This window comes from Myripristis murdjan, chromosome 24 (assembly GCF_902150065.1).
Source record: "Myripristis murdjan chromosome 24, fMyrMur1.1, whole genome shotgun sequence".
NCBI classification, from domain to species: Eukaryota; Metazoa; Chordata; class Actinopteri; order Holocentriformes; family Holocentridae; genus Myripristis; species Myripristis murdjan.
Window position 1 is genome coordinate 12,336,929 of NC_044003.1, and position 25,834 is coordinate 12,362,762.

The 25,834-nt window shown below is 42.0% G+C and overlaps 1 protein-coding gene across 5 annotated transcripts in view; it reads left to right on the forward strand.

Moving 5' to 3' along the window:
* The window catches only part of utrn (utrophin), a 217,804-nt gene that overhangs the window by 28,701 nt on the left and 163,269 nt on the right, over positions 1–25,834 (forward strand). For all 5 annotated transcript variants that reach the window (XM_030047485.1, XM_030047488.1, XM_030047484.1 and 2 more), the window contains 17 exons: positions 5,284–5,376; positions 5,850–6,022; positions 7,619–7,734; positions 8,390–8,556; positions 13,572–13,808; positions 15,928–16,109; positions 16,606–16,756; positions 17,504–17,623; positions 18,583–18,684; positions 19,271–19,378; positions 20,007–20,186; positions 20,810–20,973; positions 21,430–21,553; positions 21,801–21,888; positions 22,682–22,926; positions 24,136–24,304; positions 25,483–25,616. In XM_030047485.1, the coding sequence (XP_029903345.1) occupies positions 5,284–5,376; positions 5,850–6,022; positions 7,619–7,734; positions 8,390–8,556; positions 13,572–13,808; positions 15,928–16,109; positions 16,606–16,756; positions 17,504–17,623; positions 18,583–18,684; positions 19,271–19,378; positions 20,007–20,186; positions 20,810–20,973; positions 21,430–21,553; positions 21,801–21,888; positions 22,682–22,926; positions 24,136–24,304; positions 25,483–25,616 (2,553 nt within the window). The remainder of the gene's footprint in view (positions 1–5,283; positions 5,377–5,849; positions 6,023–7,618; positions 7,735–8,389; positions 8,557–13,571; positions 13,809–15,927; positions 16,110–16,605; positions 16,757–17,503; positions 17,624–18,582; positions 18,685–19,270; positions 19,379–20,006; positions 20,187–20,809; positions 20,974–21,429; positions 21,554–21,800; positions 21,889–22,681; positions 22,927–24,135; positions 24,305–25,482; positions 25,617–25,834) is intronic.

A 25,834-nucleotide genomic window follows, 5' to 3' on the forward strand; every position in this document is an offset into this window, starting at 1 on the left:
GATGGTGTTTGGTGGACCAGTGGTTTTGAACCATGCACCATTGAGAGCCCAAGAGTCTGCAGGTTTTTGTTTCAGCTAAACACCACAGGTGCTGATTTCACTGATTATTGTCCTTTTTCCACCAAAAATTTCCTGGGTCTTATTCTTGGAAAAGAGTTCTAGGGGCAAAGCAAGCACGCTAAGCTGTGTGTTTTGTGTTTTCATTGCACAGCGAGACCATACCAGACCAAGACCATACCAGTGATTTTGCACTACATCCCTTGCTACCTTGCATGCTGCCTTTTATCCAGCCATTGGTTTCTGTTTATTGCACCACAGTATGAAAATGGACTTTCAGAGACTTGCCTTAAAATCAGCAGCATTGTTGTCTTTAGTTGACTTGAAACTGGGTGGAGTGAAACGGTCATCACTGATATGAATGCTCAGGAATTTAATGCTGCTGAGCCTCTCCACCTCAGACTCACAGTCTGTCAGAGGTTGATGAGATGTCCTCATCTTCCTCATGTCCATGATCATCTCCGTGGTCTTATCTGTGTTGAGAGAGAGGTTGTTGCTGTCATGCCATGTCACCAGACTCACCTCCTCTCTCCTGTGATCAGACCAAGGACCAATGTGGTGTTGTCAGCAAATTTCAGGGTAGCGTTGTCCTTGTGTGAGGCAACACAGTTGTCAGTGAATAGTGTGTAGAGCATGGAGCTGAGTACACATCCTTGTGGGGTGCCAGCATTCATCATCACACTGCTTGAGGTTAGGTTTCCAATTCTGAGAGGGTGGGGTTTGGGCGCAGGTTGTACAGTTTGTGGGGCAGGGGTGCTGTATTAAAGGGTGAGTTGTAATTGATGAAGAGCATTCTGATGCAAGCGTCTTTGTTTTCAAGCTGGGAGGCGGCTATGTGCAGAGCTGCAGAGACAGTGTCCTAGATCTGTTGGGGCGGTACTCATGCTGCAGGGGGTCCAGTGAATCAGGTGTATTAGTCTGGATGTGGGCCAGAACCACTCTCTAAAAGCGCTTCATTATTATTTGAGTGAGTGCAGCTGGCCTTTAGTCATTCAGACAAATGACTGGGTTCCTTTTAGGGACGAGGATGATGGTGGTTTTAAAGCAGGTTGGGACTGTGGCTTGTCCAAGGGACAGGTTAAAAATGGAGGTTAAAACAGGGTCTGCCCTCAGAGGGGTTAATTCTCCTTAAGGCTTTGTATACATCAGCTGATGAGACAGTGGAGGTTCTTGCGTGTTGAGTGTATGAGAGCCTCCTCTTCGTTTCACCGGTGGAGCTATCTTAAGCGATCTCGAAAATTTAAACATGGAGGATGATAAAACCATTGCTATGTTCTTGATTATTTACTACTGTCCTACTGTAATGTTACATGTGGTTTTGGAGAAGAGACGTGTGAGAAAAGAGGTTGAAAATGAGATCGAAGATGTTAGAAAAGCAAAATCTGAGAAGAGGAAAGTGCTTTCAGTTAGAGTAATGGAGGTTGGCTGCAACATAGGGTGCAGCCATGAGTGGAGATGAGTGGGGTGTTTTCCCCTCTGTTACTAGTCAAATGGTGTAGAATGATTGTGTAATAATTTGGAGCTTGAGGACTCTTTCCCCAATTGCAGGGACTGGGTTTAGGCCCATAAGCTACAAACAAGGTTTAGGGTTCCTGGGTCCTCAAAGGGGGTCCTGTGTTCTGGGGACTGGTCCTGCTGTTGAAAGGAAGTATAATGCACCTTCTCCCAGAGAGAGTGAAGTATTCACTGAACTGTAATGGTTTACTGAAATGACAACCAGCATACTTTTTGGCTTCAGTGGAAGATGATTGGAAAACACTGCCTTACACAGCGTTGTATGCATGCATTTTTAGTGTGTGTGGCCACGGTAAAAGTCAAATCCCTCACCCAGCTCAGTCCTATTGAACTATACAGAGAATTTCTTCTGAATATGCTGTTCTGAATTTGTCGATATTGTGTTATGCATGTTTCTTTGGCAGTCTGCCTTTCTCTCTCCTTTTTCTTCTGTGTGTTGTCTTGACCTTAATGATGGGAGATAATGGAAAGGCTTGCATATGGGAAACAGCAGGGACCAGAATTTGCATCAAAGACCTGCTGGTTTTCCTCCAAAGAAAGCTACCCACCCGAGCGTCTCATTTTTGCCATTTTTTTTTGCCTTGAAAATCCCTCAAAGTTTGTGGATTTGAGAAAAATAAGATTTAGCCTGAAAGCCTTAAAAATATGGATGGCCTTTTAAAGAAAATATAGCACCAAAATTCATCAATAGGCTTCAGCTTTCTGGATTTCTCTCTTCCCTAGCATCAGCATATCCCATCTTGAGGAAAACCTTATGATGCATATTTAATTTAGTAGAAGTATTAAAAAGGAGTAACTCCACTGTGATTAGATGACTAGACAGGATAAGGAGTAAAAAAATGAAAATGATGTGTTGACGTGTATGATGTGTACAACCAAGCCCTAGTCCACACTAAACCGGGTAAATCCGAAAATGGCTTTTTGTCCTTCCATCCACACTATGCCACAGTAGTGTTTTCACACTGTTTTAGCCCAACATCCACACTGAGATGCCTGAAAACACACAACCTATTGCACATGCGACATGTGGCTTGTGCGACTTAATATGGAAGCATTCGCTAGATCACATGGAGATCTTATGCCATTGTTCTCAGAAAGCTGCGTTTTCTCCATCCACGCAAAAATAGCAGACTGACGTTTTCTGATTTGCATTTTGCTGATTTACTATGGATGGAAAGCTAAAAACGGAGAAAAAAAGATGCGTTTTCAAATATACCCGGCTTAGTTTAGAGGTTGTGGATGGGAATTTGCACAAAATTTGGTCATGGAATGTGTACGTTCGTATGAGAGAATAAGTTGGAGGAAGAGAGAGAGGTGATGGTGAGCAGGATGAGGCTAATTAGGACCGGGGATGGATCAGAGGCCAGTTCTGTGATAGATTCTGTGAGAGTGGTCACTTTTTAGTCGGACCAGACACTTGACCTCATGTTCCACTCTGCCCCTTGATCCTCTTCATGATATTTATATGTAACCACTCCACACTTGGCTTCACCTCACATGATAAGTGTCTGACACACACACACACACACTCACAAGCCTGCAGACACATTATGAGTAGCACTGGGTGGATGTAATTAGGCTGGTATAATCCACTGTGTGTTAAGTATGTGTGGTTGAAGAGTGTTCAGCTGGAAAAGTGCGGACACATGGCTGTGGGGTGCAGCAGGCTCATTAAGGTCTGAAGCAAAGTCTATTATTTAGCCTGCAGCAAGCAAACTGGAATGCTACTTGGTGATCAAAGTTGTTCCTCAGTATGTGCAGCGTCCATAAGTAATACCATGTTAAGTTTGAGATATTAGTGTAATTACTGAAAACAAACAAGCCCAGGGAGGTATACTCGTATTGTTTTTGTGATGAGACTAGACATTTTCTGGGATGTCAGATGTCTTTTAAATTGTTTCCCGGCTTTAAAAGCTGCATTACATAAAGACATTTGATTTTCTGAACTTATTAGACTACTGTAGCTGTTGGGTTATTTGCCTCTTCCTATGATATCCACATTGATTGAATGATTGATCATCTAAAAATCCTTCAATTAAATATCTAAGGAAAGCACCCATAGTCATCCCCGGAGGAGGGATGACTACTGCTAAACCAATGCCAAAACGACTTTTGATTCAGTGAGGTTGGACTTTTATTTTTAGTTATAAATAGATTTGGATTCAGTAAGGATTTCATACGCTCAGTACAGTCTCATAGCCATACAAAGTGGTTGTATACAGTGTTTTCCAGTCAGCCCTATCCCTTTCAGCCTCTTCATTGAACTACTAGTACAAGCAATCAGGCAAGAAGCAACCTTAGAGTGTATGTATATAATATTTCATTAAAACACAGACATATTTAACTGATATTTTGACTCTACCCAGGGTAAAATATTTAGGACTTAAGCTTTAAAGAGAGAACGGGGGCTTTGTCCTTCCCTGTCTAAGGGATCATTACCTGTCAGTTCAGGTGAGACCTTTAGTAAACTGGTGTAATCCCACTTATGCTGCTATGTGGACGAGAATTGAAATACCTTTAATAGACACACCAATACGGTCACTATTTGGCTTCCCTGAAGAGTAAGAAGAGCTGGCATCGAACACAAACCCATGGTTTAATCTCTTACTTAAATTGTGTGAGGAGGTAGTTCTTTTCAGATACAAAGAGAGATTAGGTTGCTCAGTTGGCCAGCATATGACCGAGATTTCATCCCAGCATCCCAAGGCTCTAGATATAGTCAGTGGTCTCAACATGGAATTACCACCCTGTGTAGAACTGTTTAAAATTGGGAAATGGATAGCTTTCAGAATGTATGCCAGATATAGGCGTTGGACAGGATGGATTTCTATAGATACTTACAGTCCACAGCTATTTTTGGAAAGTGATGAAAGGCTCAAATCCAAAAGAACCATTAACAGTTTATCAAAATATTTGCATGCCTATAATTCATGAAGTAATCTAATCCCTGAACAAACACTCAACAGATTATATAAAACAAAGATGGGAGAAGGAAATGGAAACAGAAGTAACACAAGAGATGTAGACTGATACTTTGGGAAACCCAGCTGTCCTCAACAAACTCTGTATCCTGAAAAGACTTTAGCTTGAAGAGCCTGACTTGTTTCTTGCAGGCAACTTTTCGGGGACAGAAAGTACCGTGAGGAGATACTGCGATGTAAAAACCTCCAGGCATGCTTGCTTGTGGTCAGGAAATTGCTTAGTTATGTTCAATTCTGTTGCTTGAATTCTGGAGGAACAATTTGTGTTGGCAGAGCCGAAAAATTGATTACAGAAATAAATCACAATTTGTTATTGCTTACTACTGTTACTTGATAAATGGCATTGTTTGTATTGTCTGTTGAATAAAAGCAATATCACACTGTGATATTGTGCTGTTATGCTGTTCTACTATATATCAGCACGGCTGTGACTGTTTTCAGCACTTGGCCTGTGTGCTTACGACTGAATCTGCTGTTATGAAGTATCATACATATATCAATATCAATATCATCAACACAGTATCGTACCAAGGAATTAGCACTTTGTAGGTGTGCTTCTAACTTACTTTTCTCTTGAGGTTTGTTCGTCAGTTTCTCGCCTATGTTTATTAAGATTTTTAAACATTTCTTTCTTTCTTTCTTTCTTTCTTTCTTTCTTTCTCTCTCTCTCTCTCTCTCTCTCTCTCTCTCTCTCTCTCTCTCTCATTCTCTCTCTGCCACCCTCTTTCAGGTGGATTTGGTAAACATAGGAGGGACAGATATTGTGGATGGGAACCACAAGCTGACCTTGGGCCTCATCTGGAGTATTATCCTTCACTGGCAGGTGAGCACACATAATCACACGCTCTTCCATTCTTACCTTCATAAACACACACACACACACACACACACACACACACACACAAACACACAAACACGTCTTTTATGAACACACATAGAACAGAGAGATGTGCATGTTATACATGCTCTAATTATCTCTGGGTGTTGAAAGAGCAGACCTGTGGAAGGTTTGTTTCAAAAGATTTATCTTAATCTGTGAGTTTACACTGAATACAATTACTTGTTTGTTTACATTTAAGACATTAAGCTACTGCTGATTTAGCATGTTCATCAGTGCATCAGTAGAATAAGCTTCACTTCCTGCATCAAAACAAAAATTTGGTTGCTTTTAACAAAAACACACACATTGGAAACAATGCAACCTGGAAACACATTTTCTCTCATTTATTTATACATATCTGTGTGTGTGTGTGTGTGTGTGTGTGTGTGTGCATGTGTGGACATGTCCGTGTACAGGTGAAAGACATCATGAAGGACATCATGTCCAACCTGCAGCAGACCAACAGTGAGAAGATCCTGCTGAGCTGGGTGCGCCAGTGCAGCCGCTCATACCCTGAAGTCAACGTGCTCAACTTCACCACCAGCTGGGCCGACGGCCTGGCCTTCAATGCCATCCTGCACTGTTTCAGGTGGGGTGGCGGATGGGGTTAGGGTGCAGGCTGGGGAGGTTTGGGGGTGATGGCGAAGGGAAAATGCTCAGGGCAAAAAACGTTGTTTTCACCCACCTTGGTAAAGTGCTTTCTGTTTTCTGTATGATTGTGTATCTCTGAATGTTTATGTTTGTGTGTGAATGTGTGTAATCAGTATTCTTACACAAGTCTGGAAAGCCTGACAAGGTGAATTAATAAATTCCAGGGCACTAGAAGTTTGTAGTATTGCACAAAATGTCTGTAAGTTCTTTGGTCCCAGTTTATATAAAGTGTGAAAACACATTTTTGTAATTACAGCCACACACTCATTTTATAGTTGCATATTTGACATATCTGCTGCTCGGTGTTTGTCCTGCTGAAGATGAACCATAGCCTGCAAATGCAGTCAAGAAACTAAGGTCTGGAATTTAGAAATGAACGACATGCAGGAACCATGGTGTGCGTGCGTGTGTGCGTGCGTGTGCGTGTGTGTGTTAGGGAGATACCCAGGCTGTGTCGCTGTTGGAAGGTCAGGTTGGCAGGTCAGCGCCTGCTGGGTATGTGTGTACACAGCCGGACTCGTTCTGTTTACACCTGTCATGTCACTGTTTGCGCATACACACACACACACACACACATACATACACAGACGTACACACATGGTGTGTGTGTGTGTGTGTGTGTGTGTGTGAGTGTCGATGTGTTCCCCCTTTCTGCAACCCCATGTTCTTAGCAATGAAACACGCGCACACGCGCACACACACACACACACACACACACACACACACACACACACACACACACACACACACAAACAGGCTTGTGGGCTCTGAGAGAGGCCAGTGTTGGTTTAGACCTGGGTTAGGGTTTAGGTGGATCAGTGAACACACACATTCCTCACTCATCGGCCTCAACACAAGCCGCCCTCTACCAGTCAGGGAAGAGTCATGTTTGCACTCAAAAGCATAACATATGAATCATGTGATTAGGTAATTATAATCTCATATTAAGAAATAAGTGTCAATAGTCAGAACCCTTAATTTCCAAAATAATTATATCAGTGCTATAAAAGCCACCATTTTTACACAGCTGTGGTCTTGAAACATAAAGGCAAATTTGCTTGAATGAATTGAAAATGGCTCATTGCTTCATTGGTGTTTTTGTGTTAATCTGATCTGTTGCACTGTAGCAGTCCCAGTGCTTTGAGAAATGCATATCTGTAGGTGGATATGTTTTCAAACAAAATCAGAAACAGAGATATTTTCCCATTAACCCACAGTGCAGTCTCCCCATCCATCCATCTCTCCATCATCTATCCATCCATCCATCCACCCTGAAGAACACCTGCAAACTAGATCTATCTGCTTCTAATTTATACTCAGTGGGGGTAGATAGATAGTTTGTGGGTGTTCTTTGGCAGGAAATAGTTCCCAGGGAAATTGTTTGCTGAGGGGGGCTTTAGATTATGCTGGGTCTCTGTGTCATTGTCATTTTTTTTAAATGTCACCTCAATCTTCACCACTGTGTTGAAATAGCACTGATGCTGACTCTGTGCCGTTTCTCACATTGTCACTGCTGCTCTGTGTGTGTCTTCAGGCCGAATGCATTCAGCTGGCAGCAGGTCATCAGACTGAGCCCTGTGGAGAGACTGGACCATGCCTTCACTGTAGCCAAAGACGAGCTTGGTATTGAGCGACTTCTGGACCCTGAAGGTGCTGACACGGCCCACCATTTCACACACCTAACGGCACATATTTGGATTTATTTGGATTAGAATAGTTGTAGGAAGTGTTTGTTCCCACAGTGTAATATATAGTCAAAAAACAAGAAAAAATCTAATAAATTATATAAATCATTGCCTTTCATAACAGTACATAAAACCAAATATAGGTTGTGTTCAAAATGTCATGTTCATGTGCAAATACTTGGACACTTGGAGATTTCAAAGAAATGGTGTTTGTACATAATGCTTCCATAGCTCATGTGTCACCTGTAGATGCTGTGTGTGTGTGTGTGTGTGTGTGTGTGTTTTTTCTTTGCTTTAGTAGGCTAGGTTTAGACAGCCCTCTTTATAGTAGGCTGACATGACCCGTGTCAAAGCGAGGCTTAATGAGCATAACCTGCCTGCCTCTGTCCCCTCTCGCGTCCCCATCTAATCTCCACCCATCACCCGTTCCCGCTATCTTGCTCCCTCTCACTCCATCTCCCCTGCTGCTTTGTTTTTGTCAAAATGTAATTTTCACCTCTTTATTCCCCCACCTCTCCCCCCTGCTTATCATGCTTAATTTTTTATCTCCCATCCTCTCCTCCCTCCCTCTCCCCTCTGTCCGCTCTCGCTCTTTCTGGCTCTCTCTCTCTGTCTCTCAGATGTGGCGGTGCAGTTGCCAGATAAGAAGTCTATCATCATGTACGTGACGTCGTTATTCGCTGTCCTGCCCAAAGATGTCAGCATGGAGGCTATTAGAGAGGTGGAGACTCTGCCGCGCAAATACAAAGTGGATGCTGAGGGTGCAGGTGCAGGCCCTCCTGCTCAGGTAAACTCTGCAGCATAATAACTTCTAATATAATACAATTAGTGCATAATTTTATGATGCAAAAAGGTACAAGAGAGTTTGGAAATAGAAAGAGAAAGTTCTGGATAGATTTTATCCTGTGTTGATTGTAATACCTTACTGTTACTAATTTTTCAGTTTCAGTAATCACATCACAGTTACAGATGTAACAGATCTTACAGTTGTTTCTCATGTATTTGAACATTTTAACATTGGTGTAATGTCTGTTTAAACGTTCCCCTTCTCTGATCCTGCTGTCAAAGTCAGGTCATAAATAATCTTGATTACAAGTGGAGTGAACACGAATGAGCCAACAAAGTGCTAAACACTGCTACACGTACAGATGTCAGAGCTTCCTGCCCACACATGAACGCACCAGAGGACCTGCAGACTTTTCTAATTAGTGTGTGCATTTGCCTCAATTACCACGCAAAGTAACTGACAAAAGTAAATTGTCTACCTCCAGCAAGTTTCAAGTCTCTGCAAATTTACTTTTTGTGCTATAAGGAAATGAAAGGAAACAAATTACTGCCTGAAACGTAGCATTGAAATTAAAAAAACGAGTATTGAGTGCTTTGGAAAATTGTTGCTGGTGGTGTAAAATATACGCAGTGTAGTAAATGGGCAAACACACAAAGAAGAATCTACAAATAAGAAAAATTATCAAGGTTGTATTAAAAATATTTTCTGTTATTAGGTAGACCACCTTTCTTAATGTAGGCTGAGGTCAACAGTTTTATTACCCCAACAAATGCAATTAAATCTAGTCAAAAGGGATGTAACAAGTCATAGAACTAATTCCTTCTCTGATGTGATGAATGTTAATTTGTGTGTGTGATTAACAGTGTTATTTATTTATTTATTTATTTTGAAAAATAATGAGTGAATTTTTAAAATTTTAAAACTTTTTTTCATTAAAATCTAGGGATAAGTCTGTTTTTCAAAGAGGCCAAGGTGTGCTTTTTTTCTGTGCAAAGTTTAAAAAGCCATAGCTGTAAGGGCAATACAATTCACAGCAATAAAGACAATACAGTACAACTTCATTAATCCCCATAGGCCAATTATTTCAGCAGTGACATGCTCTCGACAGCCAGATATGTCTCTCCCATTGGCGGCCTGTATGAAATACTCGGCCCTGGTGTAAACAAGTCGTTACTTCTTCCTGTGAGCGGGCAGAAGATAGCTTTTTAAACAGCTGAGAAGCTGGAGTCCCAGACATCTCAGCTGAGAACAACTGCTTGAATTTGTGCTGTTGCATTTCTGATAGCATTCAGTTTGAAGGGCATAGTCCCCGTTATGAGGGAGCATAAAAAAATGCCGTAAAGTTTCTCATTGTGTGTTGCTGGCGAGAATGAGTCACTCCCATGCTGAAAAGGCCCTCTCCTTCATTCCCCCCCAGCTCTGCTCATGAAAAGCACAGCAGGCACAGGCAAATAGGGAGCAGTGCCATGACTCACCCCTCTGACATTAGCCAGCGGACCAAGCCGCGCGCTGCTGCAGAATCAGAGCTGTAAAATGCAGGGAGGACATGGGCGAGTGAATTGGTGTGAATGGGATGGGAATGCGTGCATAGGTAGCAGAAAGTTGTCAGTGATTATTTCAGCACCACAGTTGCCCAAGCAGGTGGCGGGTGCCTTGATGGAAAACTTAATTTATACTTCATTTATGTGACTGACATGCACATATTTATGTTGTCAGATTTTGACATCCGTGGGCATTTCAGCATGTCTTATTTGAACACCTTGATTAAATTCAACTTCACTCACCGCTGTTTTTTTTATGCTAACTTGAAACAGGCATTATTTGTGATCTGCAACTTTGCTTCATCTTGTTCACGTTTTTGATTTTTTTGAGTCCCGTGAGCCTTTCCTTTGATTATGAAAGTCTGTCTGTATGTGTCTATGTGCATATACATTAGATAAAACATTTCTTTAGGCCCTCCCCACCCACTGTGCTGTTTCTTTTAATCACACAGAGCCATGGGGCAGCTCATTTCAGAAGTTTTTCGTAACTAGAGATGTTTTCCAGGTGGAAGTCAGAATGTCCCTAAACCACCTCTTAAGTTTTTATTGCCCGTGGGCAAATGCTTCCCACGCCTTGGAAAGAGTGATGGAAAAGTCTTTTTAAATGGTGCCGTGATTGGTCCAGTGAGGGGTTTACTTTCCTGGCACACTTCCTCTCCCCATAGGAAGTGATGCGTAATACTGCTGGTAGCGAGAGGGAGTGGAAGAGAAATAAAGGCTGTCTTTGTTTTTGACAACTGCATATGCACCCAGTGGCCACATCATAACAGTGGTTAGGAGCTTTGTATGTAGATTGTAGAATCATGACTATTTTCAATATTGATGAGAACTTGAGAACTAGTTTTAGGGTTTATACGATTACTGTTTCAAGGTTTTTTTATGATTTTTAAAAAAAATATTTTTCAATATCAGTGGTTGGAAGTGCATTGGAGTAAGTGTGGCGATGCATTACATGCACCAGAATCACAGCACTAAACTGATGAATGCAGGGATTGAGCTGGGCACATCATCTGGTGATAATAAAGTGTTCTGTTGAGCCAGACCACAGCTATTTTACAGCCATTCAAGTCAATAAATATAGCAAGGCTGCACTTCTCTCTTTCTCTTTCTCTCTGTTCTCTTTTTCTCTCTGTCTTGCTCACTTACACACTGTCTTTATATTCTCTCATTGCTACTCTCTCTCTCCGTCTCTCTACCATTGCCATGTTTAGGCCTGCACTGTGCTAACACAAAAATGCCTACAATATGTGTGAGACTTCTTCCAAATGTCCAAAATGTCATGGAATATTTTCAACAGATGACCTTTTCCTGAGCTCACTAGTACACAGACATAACTGCTGGGTAATTTCAGTCTGGAAAACAAAGGTCTGTTTGACCTGTCCTCAATTCCAGCACCCATTAGCATTTCTCTCATCTCTGACTTGGTATGGCTGACAATGGTCGCTGCTAAGATTTTATCTCCTCTTCATTTCAGCTCCACACAAATTAGTTTGCTCAGTTTTTTTTCCTGCATTTCCTCAACAAAAATGGAGGCCTGGAAAAGTTTGCCGCTGCTCCTGCCTGCAAAAGACACTGCATGTCCACATAGTGTGCAATAGCCCTGTATTTAATTTAATTCAGGATGGAGTGAAGTTTGGTGTAAAATACAGCTGAATTGCTTCTTTTATGGTGGTTTGATGCAGGAAGGGTGGATAGGGAGTAGTTTTCGAGAGAAATTGCACACTGACTAGACTACTGTTATTACACAGCAGGGTTATTTTCCCAATTGTACCTTGAGTGATTTTTTTTTTTTTCGAATCGCAGTGCATGAAGTGTGAGAGTTGAATCAACTGGGTGCCACTCTATTTGCTGCCATTCAAACACACTTCCTTCACCCTTTCCCACTCTCCTCCTCTTTGTGCTCTGGGCGCATTTTTGCTATTTTGCATCGCCACCTAGTTCTGCCTCTTGTCTAGTCCCATGCCCATTTTCCCAAGTGCCCAAGTTCATTCCCTTTGTTTGTTTCTCATCTTTTGACTGCTGAGCCAACTTCACCCAGGATACCAATGTGTTTTTAACTCACTGCTATTCCTGGAATGAGGGTTGACTTGTCCAGCTTGCCATGGGCGCACCTCCCAGTGTCTGAGGCCTTTAGCTTGTTGTTTTTTTTTCCCTCCCAGAACAGGGCAGGTCACTCTGCAACTCAGGCCTCTCCTAGATCCCTTTCTATTTTAAAACTCGCATGTTCATGCCACAAATAAAAATCACAATAAAGAAGGAAGGCAGGTTTTGGGCATGATCTTATTGTGTGGGGCATCATAGTGCCAAGAGGCTTTTCAGAATCAGAAATACTTTATTGATCCCTGAGGGGAAATTGGGTCATTTGCTGTCAGCTTTGGAAGGAATAAGATGGAATTTAATAAATTCTTTGCACAAGTCATAGAATATCATGGACTTTCATCTGCCTGAGGTTAAAAAAAAAAAAAAAAAATCACTGTGTTCACTTCCCTTGCAGAATACAACATAATTCTAAACTTTCATTACTTCTTAGTTTCTGAAGTTTGTTTAAATATTTGATTACCGTATTTCCCCAATTAATCGCCCAGCCACAAATAGCCGCCTGGTTCTTTTAAACGCCTGGGGTCTGCACCCATTTTGTGTATTAAACGCCCACCCGAATAACCGCTGGGGTGATTATTTGCATTATATTGAGGTAACCCAAAATAAGGCTATTCACCTTATTTTTGCAGAAGTAAACAGTTAGCCGCACAATAACTGTGCGGCACTTCCGTTTTCTGTCAAAATAAGAGAGCTAGCTAACGTTAGAAAAAAGGGTGTACCGTAATCTTAAATCGACGGACTGTAAATATGTTGGACGGTAACTGTCATCACAATAATGGCCTGGTGCAGGTCTGTGCAAAAATAAATAAAGGCCTGCAGCGAATAGCCGCCTGGTTCTTTTAAATGCCTGGGGTGCAAGTTGATTTTGCGTATTAAACGCCCAGGCGATTAATTGGGGAAATACGGTATGTGAAAAAAGTTATCTTTATATTGATCATGGAAATTCAACATGGAAAATCATGGAAAGGTCGGGGAATTTTGAAGTTTAAATAGTGTGGGAATGCTGAAGAATAATAATGATGGACATCTTAAAGCAGCAATAGTCTAAATTGCTCCATGTCAGCATAAGTATGTATCAGTTAAGCTCAGCTAACATGAATTAGGTAAGGCAAGTTTATATGTATAGCAGCATTCAGCACCATTCATACACAAAGCAATCGAGGCATTTATAAGCGGGATGTTGAGTCTACATGGTTCTCTTTGCCGCACACTGATAAGTTTCATTCTTATTCCAGCAGATTCATGTTTACTTTTTGTTCATTGACAAAACAGTTGTTATTTTTATGATTTCAGTTATTGCAGTTTTAGCTCAAGTACAGCTGCATGTCTATAACGTGGTCAACCTGTGGTTTCCTCCCATGTCTCGTCTCTCAGGGTCTGGCTATGGAGGTGGAGGAGGCAGGCGGCAGTCCTCGGCCTGAGACCCCCAGCACCCTGACGGAGACAGAGGCTGAGATGGAGGGCGGACTGCTAGAGGTGGACCTGGACAGCTACCAAGCCACTCTGGAGGAGGTGCTGACCTGGCTGCTGTCGGCTGAAGACTCCCTGCACATGCAAGATGAGGTGTCAGATGATGTGGAAGAGGTCAAAGAGCAGTTCCACACACATGAGGTAGGAGGAGACACACACGCTCAGATGCACGCATGCATGCAAACATACATAGGAATAAATAACCACGTGTCCAGAAGTTTACCCATATTGTGGAAACTAATTTTAAACAGTTGTACCACAGGTATCATTACGTTTTATCTGTTTAATCTAATGTAAAGTGTTTTATCCTGCAATGAGATAACCCACGATTGTTAAAGTGACAAAATGATAGCACAAAAATTAAACTTACAGTACGAACCTTTTCACTTTTGCATGATTTGTCTCCCTCCTGTGGTAGTAAATTAAATGCTGTTTAAATATACTTTTGGTCTGCCCTCAATCTTCATGTGCAAAACAGGAAGAAAAAAGTTCCAGAGAATCATGGAATTGTCAGAGGAGGTAATTAGTCATGCTGTGATTGTAATTATACAGTTCCAGTAGAAACTGTGAAGTGTGGTTTATGTAAATCATGTCACTAAAGAAGCACAAAAGCTGTGTACCAGAGTGGGAAGGTCGCCATAAATGCTGGCTTTTGCAATGTCCACAATATTGCAACAGCAGGGACTTTTATCAGTGAATTGTTGATTTAATTATCAATATGTGAACTCATCTGGGATCAGATTAAATGTAACAAATGTTTATTTATACATAATACTACTGTATAGCTGTAGCTTTAAATTATGTTGCCTCTTGAAGGCTAGTAGGCAACTTAAGACCATGGTCGACCATGGTCAAGTTTCACTGTACAGATGTGTGCACATGTTGTTCTTCAGACTTGCCTCCCAGTTTATTGTCTATGAGCTGTCTCTCCATGGCTCAGATAGAAGATAGCCGTGCTGCAGAGATAGGGGCCTCCCACGTCCCACAGAACATGCTCCGTACATGTTGGGAATGTCAGGAATTCTGCTGAGAACAGCGGCACACAGCACCCCATGGTGCCCTGGCCCACAGCTTACTTGCCTCAGAGGGTGTAGTTGTAGTGTCTGTGAGTGTGTGTGTGTGTTTGTATTTGAATGGACTTTGGCTGGATTCCCTTGGCTGAAGTGTGATTATTTCAGAAGTTTAATGTTTGGAATCCAGGTCAAACCAGAAAGCTGGTAGTGAGAGCAACAACAACCAAAGCCTCTTCAAGAGCCAGCCAGGTTTTTCGAGAGCTTAAAAAAATCAGTCCAGGTTGTTTTGCCCGGGTTGTTCCCCCACAGCTTCTCCTCGAAAGCCTTTTCAAAAAAATAATGTGCTCGGAGCAGCCCAGTCGGAAAATGCTTACTCATCCAGAGAGCTCAGAAGAGACACAGACAATAACTTGATTCATTGGCGGCATATTGCTTGTCACAAGACCAAACTTAAATCAGCTCATATGAGGGCCTAACGACTGATTGATCTTCTTCAAATTCCCTGCTGCATTCCTTCTTTAAGTGTTGTCTCCTTTCACTTTTCTGTTCTGCAGTTGGCCTCAATTGGCCAGTTGACTGACACATTAGCGGACTGTGGGTATGGACCGATTTCAGCTTTAAAAAGAACGAACATTATTGGCTGTTTTTACTGCTGATATGTGGCTGATTGTGAAACTGGCATCCATGTAACCTTTTTTCTTGGAGTGTGTCACTTCAACAGTGAAATTAGCAACAGAATAAAATAACATGGGGACATGGCTTATTAAAAAAAACAAAACAATTATTTTAAGGCATGACATTCTGAAAATCTGAACCTGCTTTCCATCTATTCTGACAAAAAAGTGTATCTGCTATTATGGGTGGGAAAATATCAGTTTTGGCCGCATAAAACCATATGGATCCATGTATACTTCACACTTAGAGCTCAAGCCAGGTTATTATAGAAGCAACGTTAGGTCTCCATGTAAGGCTACTCTGGATTTGGCTCTCCTGATTTTTGAAGAAAAGAAGGATATGCACTATGCGGTCATACAACGTCTCCTGTAAGGCAGTGATTATCCTTCTCTAAGTTTGGAATCCCATTCTTTGTCAGGGGGTAATGCGTTATGTTTTGTCTGGAAAGCGAGCACACAGCTTGTCAAGAAAACCAACAATTCAAAATGGAGCTCTCTGGCTCAAAGTCAGGGATTTACTGTATATTGATATTGTTCTGAGCTGTCCGTCCCCCCCCTCCCCCTCTGCCACAGGCCTTCATGATGGAGCTAACAGCGCACCAGAGCAGCGTGGGTAATGTGCTGCAAGTGGGTAACCAACTGATTGCCCAGGGGAACCTCACAGAGGAGGAGGAAGATGAAATCCGGGAGCAGATGACCCTTCTCAACTCCCGCTGGGAGAGCCTCAGAGTGGCCAGCATGGACCGCCAGGCCAGGTAGTGACACACACAAACACACACATATACACACTTGTTGGTATTACTAATAACTTACTTTGTGGGGACGTTATATTGACTTACATTTGTTCTCTATAGCCTTTAACTAGTCTTAGCCATGTTCAACTTATTCCTAACCCTAATGGTAAGCCTAACCTTAACCAATAAACCAAAAAAACGAAACGCTAAACAACAATGTCCACACAATCTACCCCCCCTCAAGGAACAGGTTCTTTCTTAAAAGCTGCGCCTCACAAGTGCACCAAAAGAAATATCAATTCAATTCACTTCAATTCAGTTTTATTTGTATAGCGTCAAATCATAACAGAAGTCACCTCAAGGCGCTTTATAGAAATCCATCAGATATTGGTCAATCTCATGAACCTCTTTTTAACTCTTTCTCTTTGCCTGCCTCTTCCTTTTATTCTTTCTCTTTCTCTTTCAATGCATATCTCCAACTCTTTCTCCTCTCTCTGTTTTGTCCCTCTCTCTCCAGACTCCACGAGGTCTTAATGGACCTCCAGCAGCAGCAGTTGCAGCAGCTCTCCGACTGGCTGACACAGACCGAGGAGCGAATCAGGAGGATGGAGACAGAGCTGGTGGCTGGAGAACTGGAAGGCTTTAAGGCACAGATAGAGCAGCATAAAGTGAGCAAATTTTCACACATGTGGCACAAAAGTTTGCACTCTTTCATGCGATTACATGTGGTGCATGTGGTGACTTCAAGTCTACAAGGCTGCAAAATGGGCACGCACATGCTTTTCCCATATTTTGAAAATGGATTTTGTCAACGAAGAGAAAGATAAGTGGTGCGCGCAGCTAAAGGGGAAAAGGTTGAGCGGAATGGGAAAGGAATGGTACCTGTGAAGTGGCCTATCGACAAAAAACATCTGCCATTTTGTTCTTTTGAGGCAGGCAAACTGGTTTAGAAAAAAAGTGTTTGTTCAACCCCACATAACAACATTTTGAGTTGCCCAGGGAATGGGATTGCTATTTTACCCACATGCACCCTGCCTTCCTGAACTATTGATCGTCCTCTAAAATTCTGTAAGACTGGCTGGTAAATCACAAGAGTTACCGGAAGATTTCTCATGCATGTATACACTTGATCATTGAAGTTCTGTGGTACAATGTGATGGTATGTTTATTTGTAATTTGTTAAAATTCAACAACCTGACTGGGCTGCTGTTATCCTCAGAAAGGTCCAAAGGTAGACAGACAAGTCTTGTTGCTTTGCCATGCGTTTGAACCTGTGGGTACAGCGAGTGTCATTGACCCTGCTCTCTCTCTCTTTGGTGTCACTGTGAAGCTCTGAAGAGCCTCTGTGCCAGCTCGGTTAATGGGTAACATGGGACCGAGCTCAGTTTGTTATTTTTATTTGCGTTTCTGCTTAGGAGCTTCAGAATGACCTGGAGGCGGAGCAGGTGAAGGTGAACTCTCTGACACACATGGTGGTGGTGGTGGATGAGAACAGTGGCGAGACTGCCACGGCTGCCCTGGAGGAGCAACTACAGGTAAGTCATCAGAGTTTGTAATGGACCCAAAAACCAAAGCCCTCCGTGATCAGAAGCTGCACTGTTAGACCTTACTGGCCTGAACCCAGCACTCAGTAGGAATTTTTTTATCCTGTGACCAAGTGGACCAATACATTTCCATAGGAAAAAATAGCACTGTCTGATTCTGCTGAGTGCAACTGAAAAGATCCTCAACTACAAGCATACTAGCAGCTGTGTAGATTAAAAAGAGATTTTGTCTCCGTGCTTGCTTGACCAAATCCTCCCCTGAGGATGCAGTAAAGCAAGCAAGGTCTAGCATTTTCTTGAATTTGTTAGCATCCGTTTCATTTCTAAACAGACATACACACTTATAGGTCCAGTTCGGAAGTGTGTGACTACGAATGTGGAGTCCTAAAGATGCCCCCCTGCTACTTAAAATAAGCCTACTGCAGCGCAGAGGCTGACCAATTGGAATAATTTATATTGGCCAGAATCCATGAGGCTCAATTGGAGAATTGCAAACTCTTTGCTGATCTGGTCTGTCTTTATTTCAAGGAGCAGAGTCCTCCTCCAGTATATGGATTGCATTAAATATTTGTCTTTTAAGTCCTACTCTTGAATGGTAATGTAGCACAATCCCCGCTGCCTGTTACACATATATGATTTATTGGATCAAAGTTATATTTTTGCACTCTCTTTTTATTTATTTATTTATTTATTACAAGAACTACCAGTATATTACACTTTAAACATGAGTTTTATATGGATTTTGCGGCTGTAAAAGGTTTAAAAGAAAATGGCCATGGTTAAATGAATTCTATATGGATAAGGTTCATGCTACATCCTGAGGGGTAAATTTGAAGGCTCTCATAAGAATCCAATTCATTTATAGCTATTTTTATCCCGTATTTTCTCCTGTTGTATGTTTCTTAGTGCTTCCTTGGCTATATGAATCTGTCTCTATGTCCTTCATTTAGTCTTTGGGTGAGCGCTGGGCAGCTGTGTGTCGGTGGACGGAGGAGAGATGGCACAAGCTGCAGGAAGTCCTCATGGTGTGGCAACAGCTGCTAGAGGACCAGGTGGGACATGTCTCTCTTTCTCCCCCTCCCTCTCACATACAAACACACACACACACACACTTACCCCCACCCCCTCCTCATTGAATGGCCAATTCAAGTAAGACCACTTAAGCTGCGGTACTTGAGGACTCTCTTCACATCTGTTGAGCCACATTGAGATGCAAAGAAAAGCTCACAATTTAATTTGAACCTTCATTACTGTTCAACTTTCGGTATGAAAAGAAACAGCCTCCATTTTTCCATTGACTGTAGCCAGTGAAGGACACAGCGCTCATTTCTTCACTGCCTGCTCTTATGAAAGTCCACTCAGTCTGAAGTGTAGTCTTTCAGAATCACTGCTTAATTTACCAGAAACTTTTGGATGGAAAATCCTTAGGCAACCCTACACACAGTGCAGGTTGAGTTGAAAATGTGTTTGTTTTTTAAATCCAGGTAATTCAATAGCTCAGGTAATTAGGCCTGGCTGCTCAATTCAGAATCCTAAAATGAGACTATATTTACACGTGCCAGCAGGGCTTTTTGCCCCCTAGGCTCTGTTTGTGGTGTCTGACAAATAAATGAAATTAATCTCCCACCTCTCCTGCAGAGTTTGTTCAGAGCGTGGTTGGCAGAAAAAGAGGAGGCCTTGAGTGAAGTGCAAACCAGCAACTTCAAGGACCCAAGTGAAATGAACGCTAACGTGCGCCGATTAGCGGTAAGTAGACTGCAGCTACATGGTACATCATTTAGTTTGGCTGCACAGCCAAAACATTGTGCTTTCAGTCCCATTAATTTAGTAAACCTCTCTTCATCCGCTCTACTGCACTGAATCTGTGCATTACCTTGCCTTCACTTTTTTTAATATCATTAATTTCAAAAGAACTTGGATTTGTTTGCATTGCAGATTCAATCTGCAGCCATGGTAGAGAGTTACTACAGGTGTGATGCCGTTTAAATTTGACTGAAACTCTATCTGGGTTCCGCAGATTCAGTGCAAATTTAATATATTAAAAAACTCCTTATGGAAACATGTATGTGAATTTTTTTTTTGACAGCTGGTCTACAGTTGGCCACCTAGATGGCACCATAACAGTGCAGTTGATATCAGTAACTTCATATCAAGGTTTTCATATATAATCTGGCCAATTTACTCTCTACTTTCTTATTTTCTAAATATTATTTGATTAATCATTTATTCATTTATATTGATCAGGTGCATCAGGAATCTCATAAATTCCATGCAATGTGGTCACATAGAAGGGAAATACCACTTCAAACCTACATGTCCACCTCTCCTCTTCTTCCTCTCAGTGCAGCTTTTGATCATTGTGTTTGTCCTGTAGATTCTCAAGGAAGACATGGAGAAGAAGCGGAGGACTCTGGACCAGCTGTCGGACGCAGGACAGGATGTGACGGTGCTGCTGCGGAGCCCTGAGGCAGGAGCCAAGATCGAGGCGGACACCGAGGATCTGACTCAGAGATGGGACAACCTGGTGCAGAGGCTGGAGGACTGCTCCTTCCAGGTGTGTGTGTGTGTGTGTGTGTGTGTGTGTTTGTCTGTTCTTTCTTCATCGTAAACAAAAGGTTTTTTGCTTCCCCAACTGATTATGTTCTCTCAAAACAATACATGCACATCTTTTGGGTCTGCACCCTAACTTGTCCTCATTCTCATTATGGTTTGTTATCTTGGATTCATGGATAACAGCTGCTGTAGCTCTCTGCTGTAGCATAAAACTAATGGAAAGTTGGAAAAAACACAATTCCCATCTATTTTCATAGTCAAAAATATTTGGCAGTTTTAGGGGACAATAAACTCAAAAGGACAAACTGCTAAAATTATCATCCAAACTCAGTTATTAAACAACCACCAAAATGCTGGAAAATAGAGTTAAAACTGGCTAATTGCATGTTGTGAAATTTCCCCCAATATTGTTTATAGTTGACCAAAACTCGGCAAGAGTGCCTTAAACTTTTAATTAAAATCATTACAGTGTGTGATGGTTTTATTGTTAAATTTTTATGTTGAAGTGTTTTTCCCTATTATGACTAGTGAGGCACAGATTGATAGGTGTGTATCCGTGTGCCACTATGCTCCACTGGGTTCCTTGGCTTATTTGTTGGATTTCCCTTCTCATTGGTGTTTTAGGTAATGGAGGCTGTGACCGATGCAGGGATGACTCAGGTGGAAGAGCAAGTTGTCGTGGATACTGTTACCGTGGTCTCAACTGCTTCCATCGCCGAAGAGGAGCTGACCTCGCCCGCTTCCCCAAAAAAACGACTGGTGGAGACAGATGTACAAGTCAGACGAGTGTAAGAACTGGGACACATACACACACACACACACATGCATACAGATGTGCACTCCTGAAGAAAGTTCAAAATAACTTATTTTACCTCTGTGAGTAAATTCTGTCTACATTGCATTGTTGGTCAAACTAATTGCAAATTGTGTTGATTCATTTTGGAGTAGAATTTAAAAAGAAAAATCTTGTCTAGGTGTGTGTTACTAAGTTCTTCTAGAGAGCCACAGATATGGTAATGGCATTTATATTGGTAAAACTCACTTTTATAGTCGAAACTCAAAAAAAAAAAAAAAAAAAAAAAAAAAAAAAATATATATATATATATATATATATATATATATATATATATATATATATATATATATATATATATATATATATATATATACATATGTTGGAAAAGTCATTGAAAAGCTAGGGTAAAAAGTGTGTTTATGAACCCTGTAATACACTTTTTCCACAGGTTGGAGAGTAACTTATCTGACCTGTTGAGCTGGATGAAAACATGGAAAGCCTCGGCTCAGGCTCTGGCCTCCACGCACCCTGAAACTACACCCAACACAGCAGACCTGCAGGACAAACTCAAGGTAAGCCTGACACAGTACTTTCCAGCAACAAAATATTAATAATAATATCAATAAGCTAAAATTAAGAAAGCAAAAGATTGAAAAAGCAAAATGACACAATGATAAAATAGAAAAAAGAACACATCATTAATAGTGATGAACAACAAGCAAAAAGCAAAACTAAACTAAACAACAACAACAGAAAAACGAGACATGATGTAAATAAACAAAGCCATGTCATGGTCTATCTGTTGTCCAATCATCACAGACTTTGGAACTGGAGCTGACATCAAAGGAAGCTGCTACTGAGCAAGTGATCAAGGAAGGGCGGGGCTTGATGGACCAGCTGGAGAGAGGTATGAGGCAAAGAGCAGATTCTCTTGTGGAGATGCATTGACGCTGAAATGGTGTGTTTGTGATTTAGCTCCAGCATCGCAATAAGACAAATAATGATGTTTTGTCAGGCAGTCTTCTGAGGTGTGCGGTCTTTTACATCTGCTCAAAGTTATTAGCTCTGACCAAAATCTCTTCCATTTCTTTGCTTAATTGCATTTGTCTCATTAAGATTTTACCACTTTTCCACAGCTGCTTGGTATTTTCCGGCTATTTATAAGCCTAAATTTTTATTGTGATTCAGTTGTATATGCCAGTAATGTGGAGGCGTGTGTGCTTTTGCCTGCGCAGATAGAGTAGTAAAAATCTGTCAGCCTGCAGGGTTGCTGACTTCATATAACTGCTCAATGAAATGAACAGGCACTCAGGATTTTATGTGTTTACACTGTTCTGGAGGCACTGAGGGGTAGTGGAGCAGCACTGCTAAGTTGGAGTGGATTTGTTCAATACCAAACTTTCTGTTGAGCTCAACTTCTTTTTTTCCCTCCTCCCTCATTTTTTTTTCTGTTCTCTCATCTGTATTTTGTGTTTTCCTGTTTTTACTCCACCCATTATTTGCCTCGGGTCTCGCTGCGATCTCTCTGTTGTGTTTTTTGCTCCAACAATTCAAAGCAGAGGCAGTGTCAAAATCAAACAAAAACATGAAGCCACAATTTACTGAATTACTTAAACCAACAAACAAAAATACAGAAGAACAGCTGGTAACTGCGTAATTGATGTAACATTGTGTCTCTTTGCGTGTCTGTTTCTCTTTAGAGGGTGTGACGGTGGACCAAGTGAGGGCAGACATAGACCTGATCCAAACTGAATTGGACGTGTGCAGGAGGGAGTTGCAGGCGGCCCGTGAGCGGGTCAATGTCCAGATCCGGTTTAGAGCGGTGTCCGCAGAGCTGGCTGACATCGACCGGGCCCTGGAGGAGCAGGACAGGTGGCTGGACTCAACCTCAGCTGTGGAAATGTACGACGAGGACGGGCTTAAAGGCCTGAGAGCAGAATGTCAGGCAAGTATCAGTATCTCAAATCACATCCACTTCACTCATACTTGTGTGATTTTTCACTCAATATGCAATTCAGTTAAGATCATTTACATTAAATTTAGTTATCTCCAAGCACAATTTTCTCTGCAGACCTAAAACAGATGATTAAGTGAACAGGTAGACTATGCTTCAGCTGGGTTCAGTCTCCTATGACTCTGCATCCAGACCAAATGTAGAAAGAAACAAGCAAACAAACATTAGAGGTGCTGCAAATGCATGTAAAATTAAGGGAAGTACGCAAACAGAGCACAATAGAGGTAACTATATTTTAGGTGGTGCAAACTGAGGTTGAGAGGCATTGGAACTGATATTTTTCAACTTGAGTAATTTACATATTCAGGTCACCTCATGCAGCAAAATGAAAGCCAGTCTGCTTGAAGTGTGACTGTATTCAGGTGACTCTAATATTTCTCCAAAATAGATGACATGCTCACCGTAGCAGTGTGCAGTTTCCCTAAGCACAGAGACACGCCATTTATTTATGGAGAAAGTTTATAAAGGCTTCATCACTCACATAAGACCTTGACCATGGTCCCTGCCCAGACAGACATAAAAGAATTAAATGCAAGCACGATAGAGTAAAATATATTTAATGCTTAAGCACAACAGTTGCAGGTAAATGACACTGACCTTTTTAAAAGAAAGAAGTCAACAAAAGCAATAAAATCACAATGGCTTGACTGCTTTCTCGGCCACTCTTGCATGTCATCACATCAGTGTCACTTGTTTGATTTTTTTTTTTTTTTTTTTTTTCAAAGTCAAGCAGTAAACTCATCTTAGTAAAGTGAAGTGAAACTATGCCGTGGTTATTGTCTGAGTGCAACAGGACAGCAGTCATCCTCCCTGGTGAAGGATCTCTGAGCTAATATTTCCTTTTGGGGGCAATAGGAGATAAGACTACTTTCAAACTGCCAGTCTTATTTCTCAATTCTGCCTCCTTAGCCCCCAGCTGCTGAGAGCCAGGGTAAGAATGCAGTTAAAGGGGTTAGATCAACACATCTCTCCATATATGTATTATAATTGCAACCCCGCTGTCTCTTCACTGTTGTTGTTGTTGCAATCTACGACATCTGCTGTGCTGCTATAAGATCAGCCAAATTATAATGTAGCCATGTCAATACATACACCTTCATAAATTTTCTTTTTATTGTCATCACCCCTTGTATTCCTCAGTCTCGTCTGGCTGAGGCTGCAGCCCTGAGCCCACGACTGGAGCAGCTGTCTGCAGAGGCGGGGTCTCTGGGAGCCACGGCCTCTCTGAGAGACAACTTGGTGGTGGTTTCAGCCCACCATGCCTCCACACTGCAGCGGCTAGAGCGCAGAGAGCAAGAGGTCAACGAAGGTACCTCACAACAACCATAATATATCAGTGTAATGCATTAAGGCAATGCAGAGAAAACCATGTTTGGAGTCTGAGAGCTACAGGTTGGTATATCTGAACTGTCTATAGACAAAGAACTATTTCCCTCTCAGTGCTCTCGGTTCAAAGCTTTCAAGTTTATAGGGAGACTTGAAGAATGATGGCTGAGATCAACTGAGTCCAGTTCTGCTGCAGTTGTGTGAATTTGACATCATCTTTTTTTATATGGAGCCTTGGTCAGCCACAAGTAATAGATGATGCCCTTATATGGCCTCCAAAAGCTCACAAACGCGTGCGTGTGTGTAAGTGAGTGATTGTGTGTAAGATTACACCTCTGTGCCAGCTCCATCTTTACCTGAGGACCTGGCTTAGAGTTGAAGCAGCCCTGAAAATCAGTCACCGTTTTACCTCTGGAATTTATGAGCGATGCTGTGAGCCAAAAAAAAGTGTGTAAAGGGAGATTGGAGACTGCTATTTGTCTTCTGACCTTAGGTGTGTGCATGTGCGTGTGTGTCCGCGTGTATTTCTGTGCCTCTTGGGCTTTTATAACTGTGAGGATTTGGGTGAGAGCCAAGGAAAACCATTTTGTTTCTGCTTGAGGAGAGTTTGCCTCTTGCTGGGGCCTCTCCCACTCTGTCTTGCTCTCTCCATCTCTATTCTTCTTTGTGTATATAAACATAGGCAGATTATGTAACTATTAAATCACTTGGTAATTAAAACACAGAAAGACGGACAGCAATAAGTGGAGACGCAGACACAGAAAGGTAAACAGAGAAAGAGTTCAACCATCCAACTTAAATATAGTGAAAATAGTCACAGTGGGTATGGGTACTTCTTAATTTTCCTTATTCATTTAGGCAGTCAGTCTCCTTAAGTGCTGGAGGGTGGTTGCTAATGGTGTTGTGTGTTTGAAAGCTCAGCTGGTATGATTGACAGCTGTGACTTGGTCATGGGAGTGCATGTAAGCTCTCTTTGATGAGACACAGGCTGTCAAACATCTGGGATCCTCTTACACTGGAAAAAAATGCACAAACGTATACTCATACTTGGGGGAATCCCAAAACCAGCCAGTGCCCCCTTGTGGTGGCTTCACAGCATGAAATACTGTCTTCTCTCCTCTGTTTTCCACTCACCACCTCTGCCTCTTCTTCCTCTTCCAGGCTTGGCTAGTCTCCAGGCTGTGGCCCAACAGGTGGTTCCAGACCCGGTGGAGGGCCTGGAGGCCAGACTGGGCACTCTGAGAGAAGGTGTAGTCGACATCCCTACCATGGAGAGGGCAGTGGAGCGCGCTCAGGTGAGCAGTGCGTGTGGTTTAATGGGATTGGCCCTACTCTACCAGATTTACTTTTAGCCTGTGAACCCTCAGGTCTGCTAGTGTCCTTTTCATTATCCCTGAAGTCAGAAAAAAAAAACCCTCCACATTGAGGCATCTTTTTATTACTATGGTCCTAGTTTCTTTAGCAGCCTTCCTGGAGATCTGAGGACATCAGAGAATTGATATTTTTTAAATGA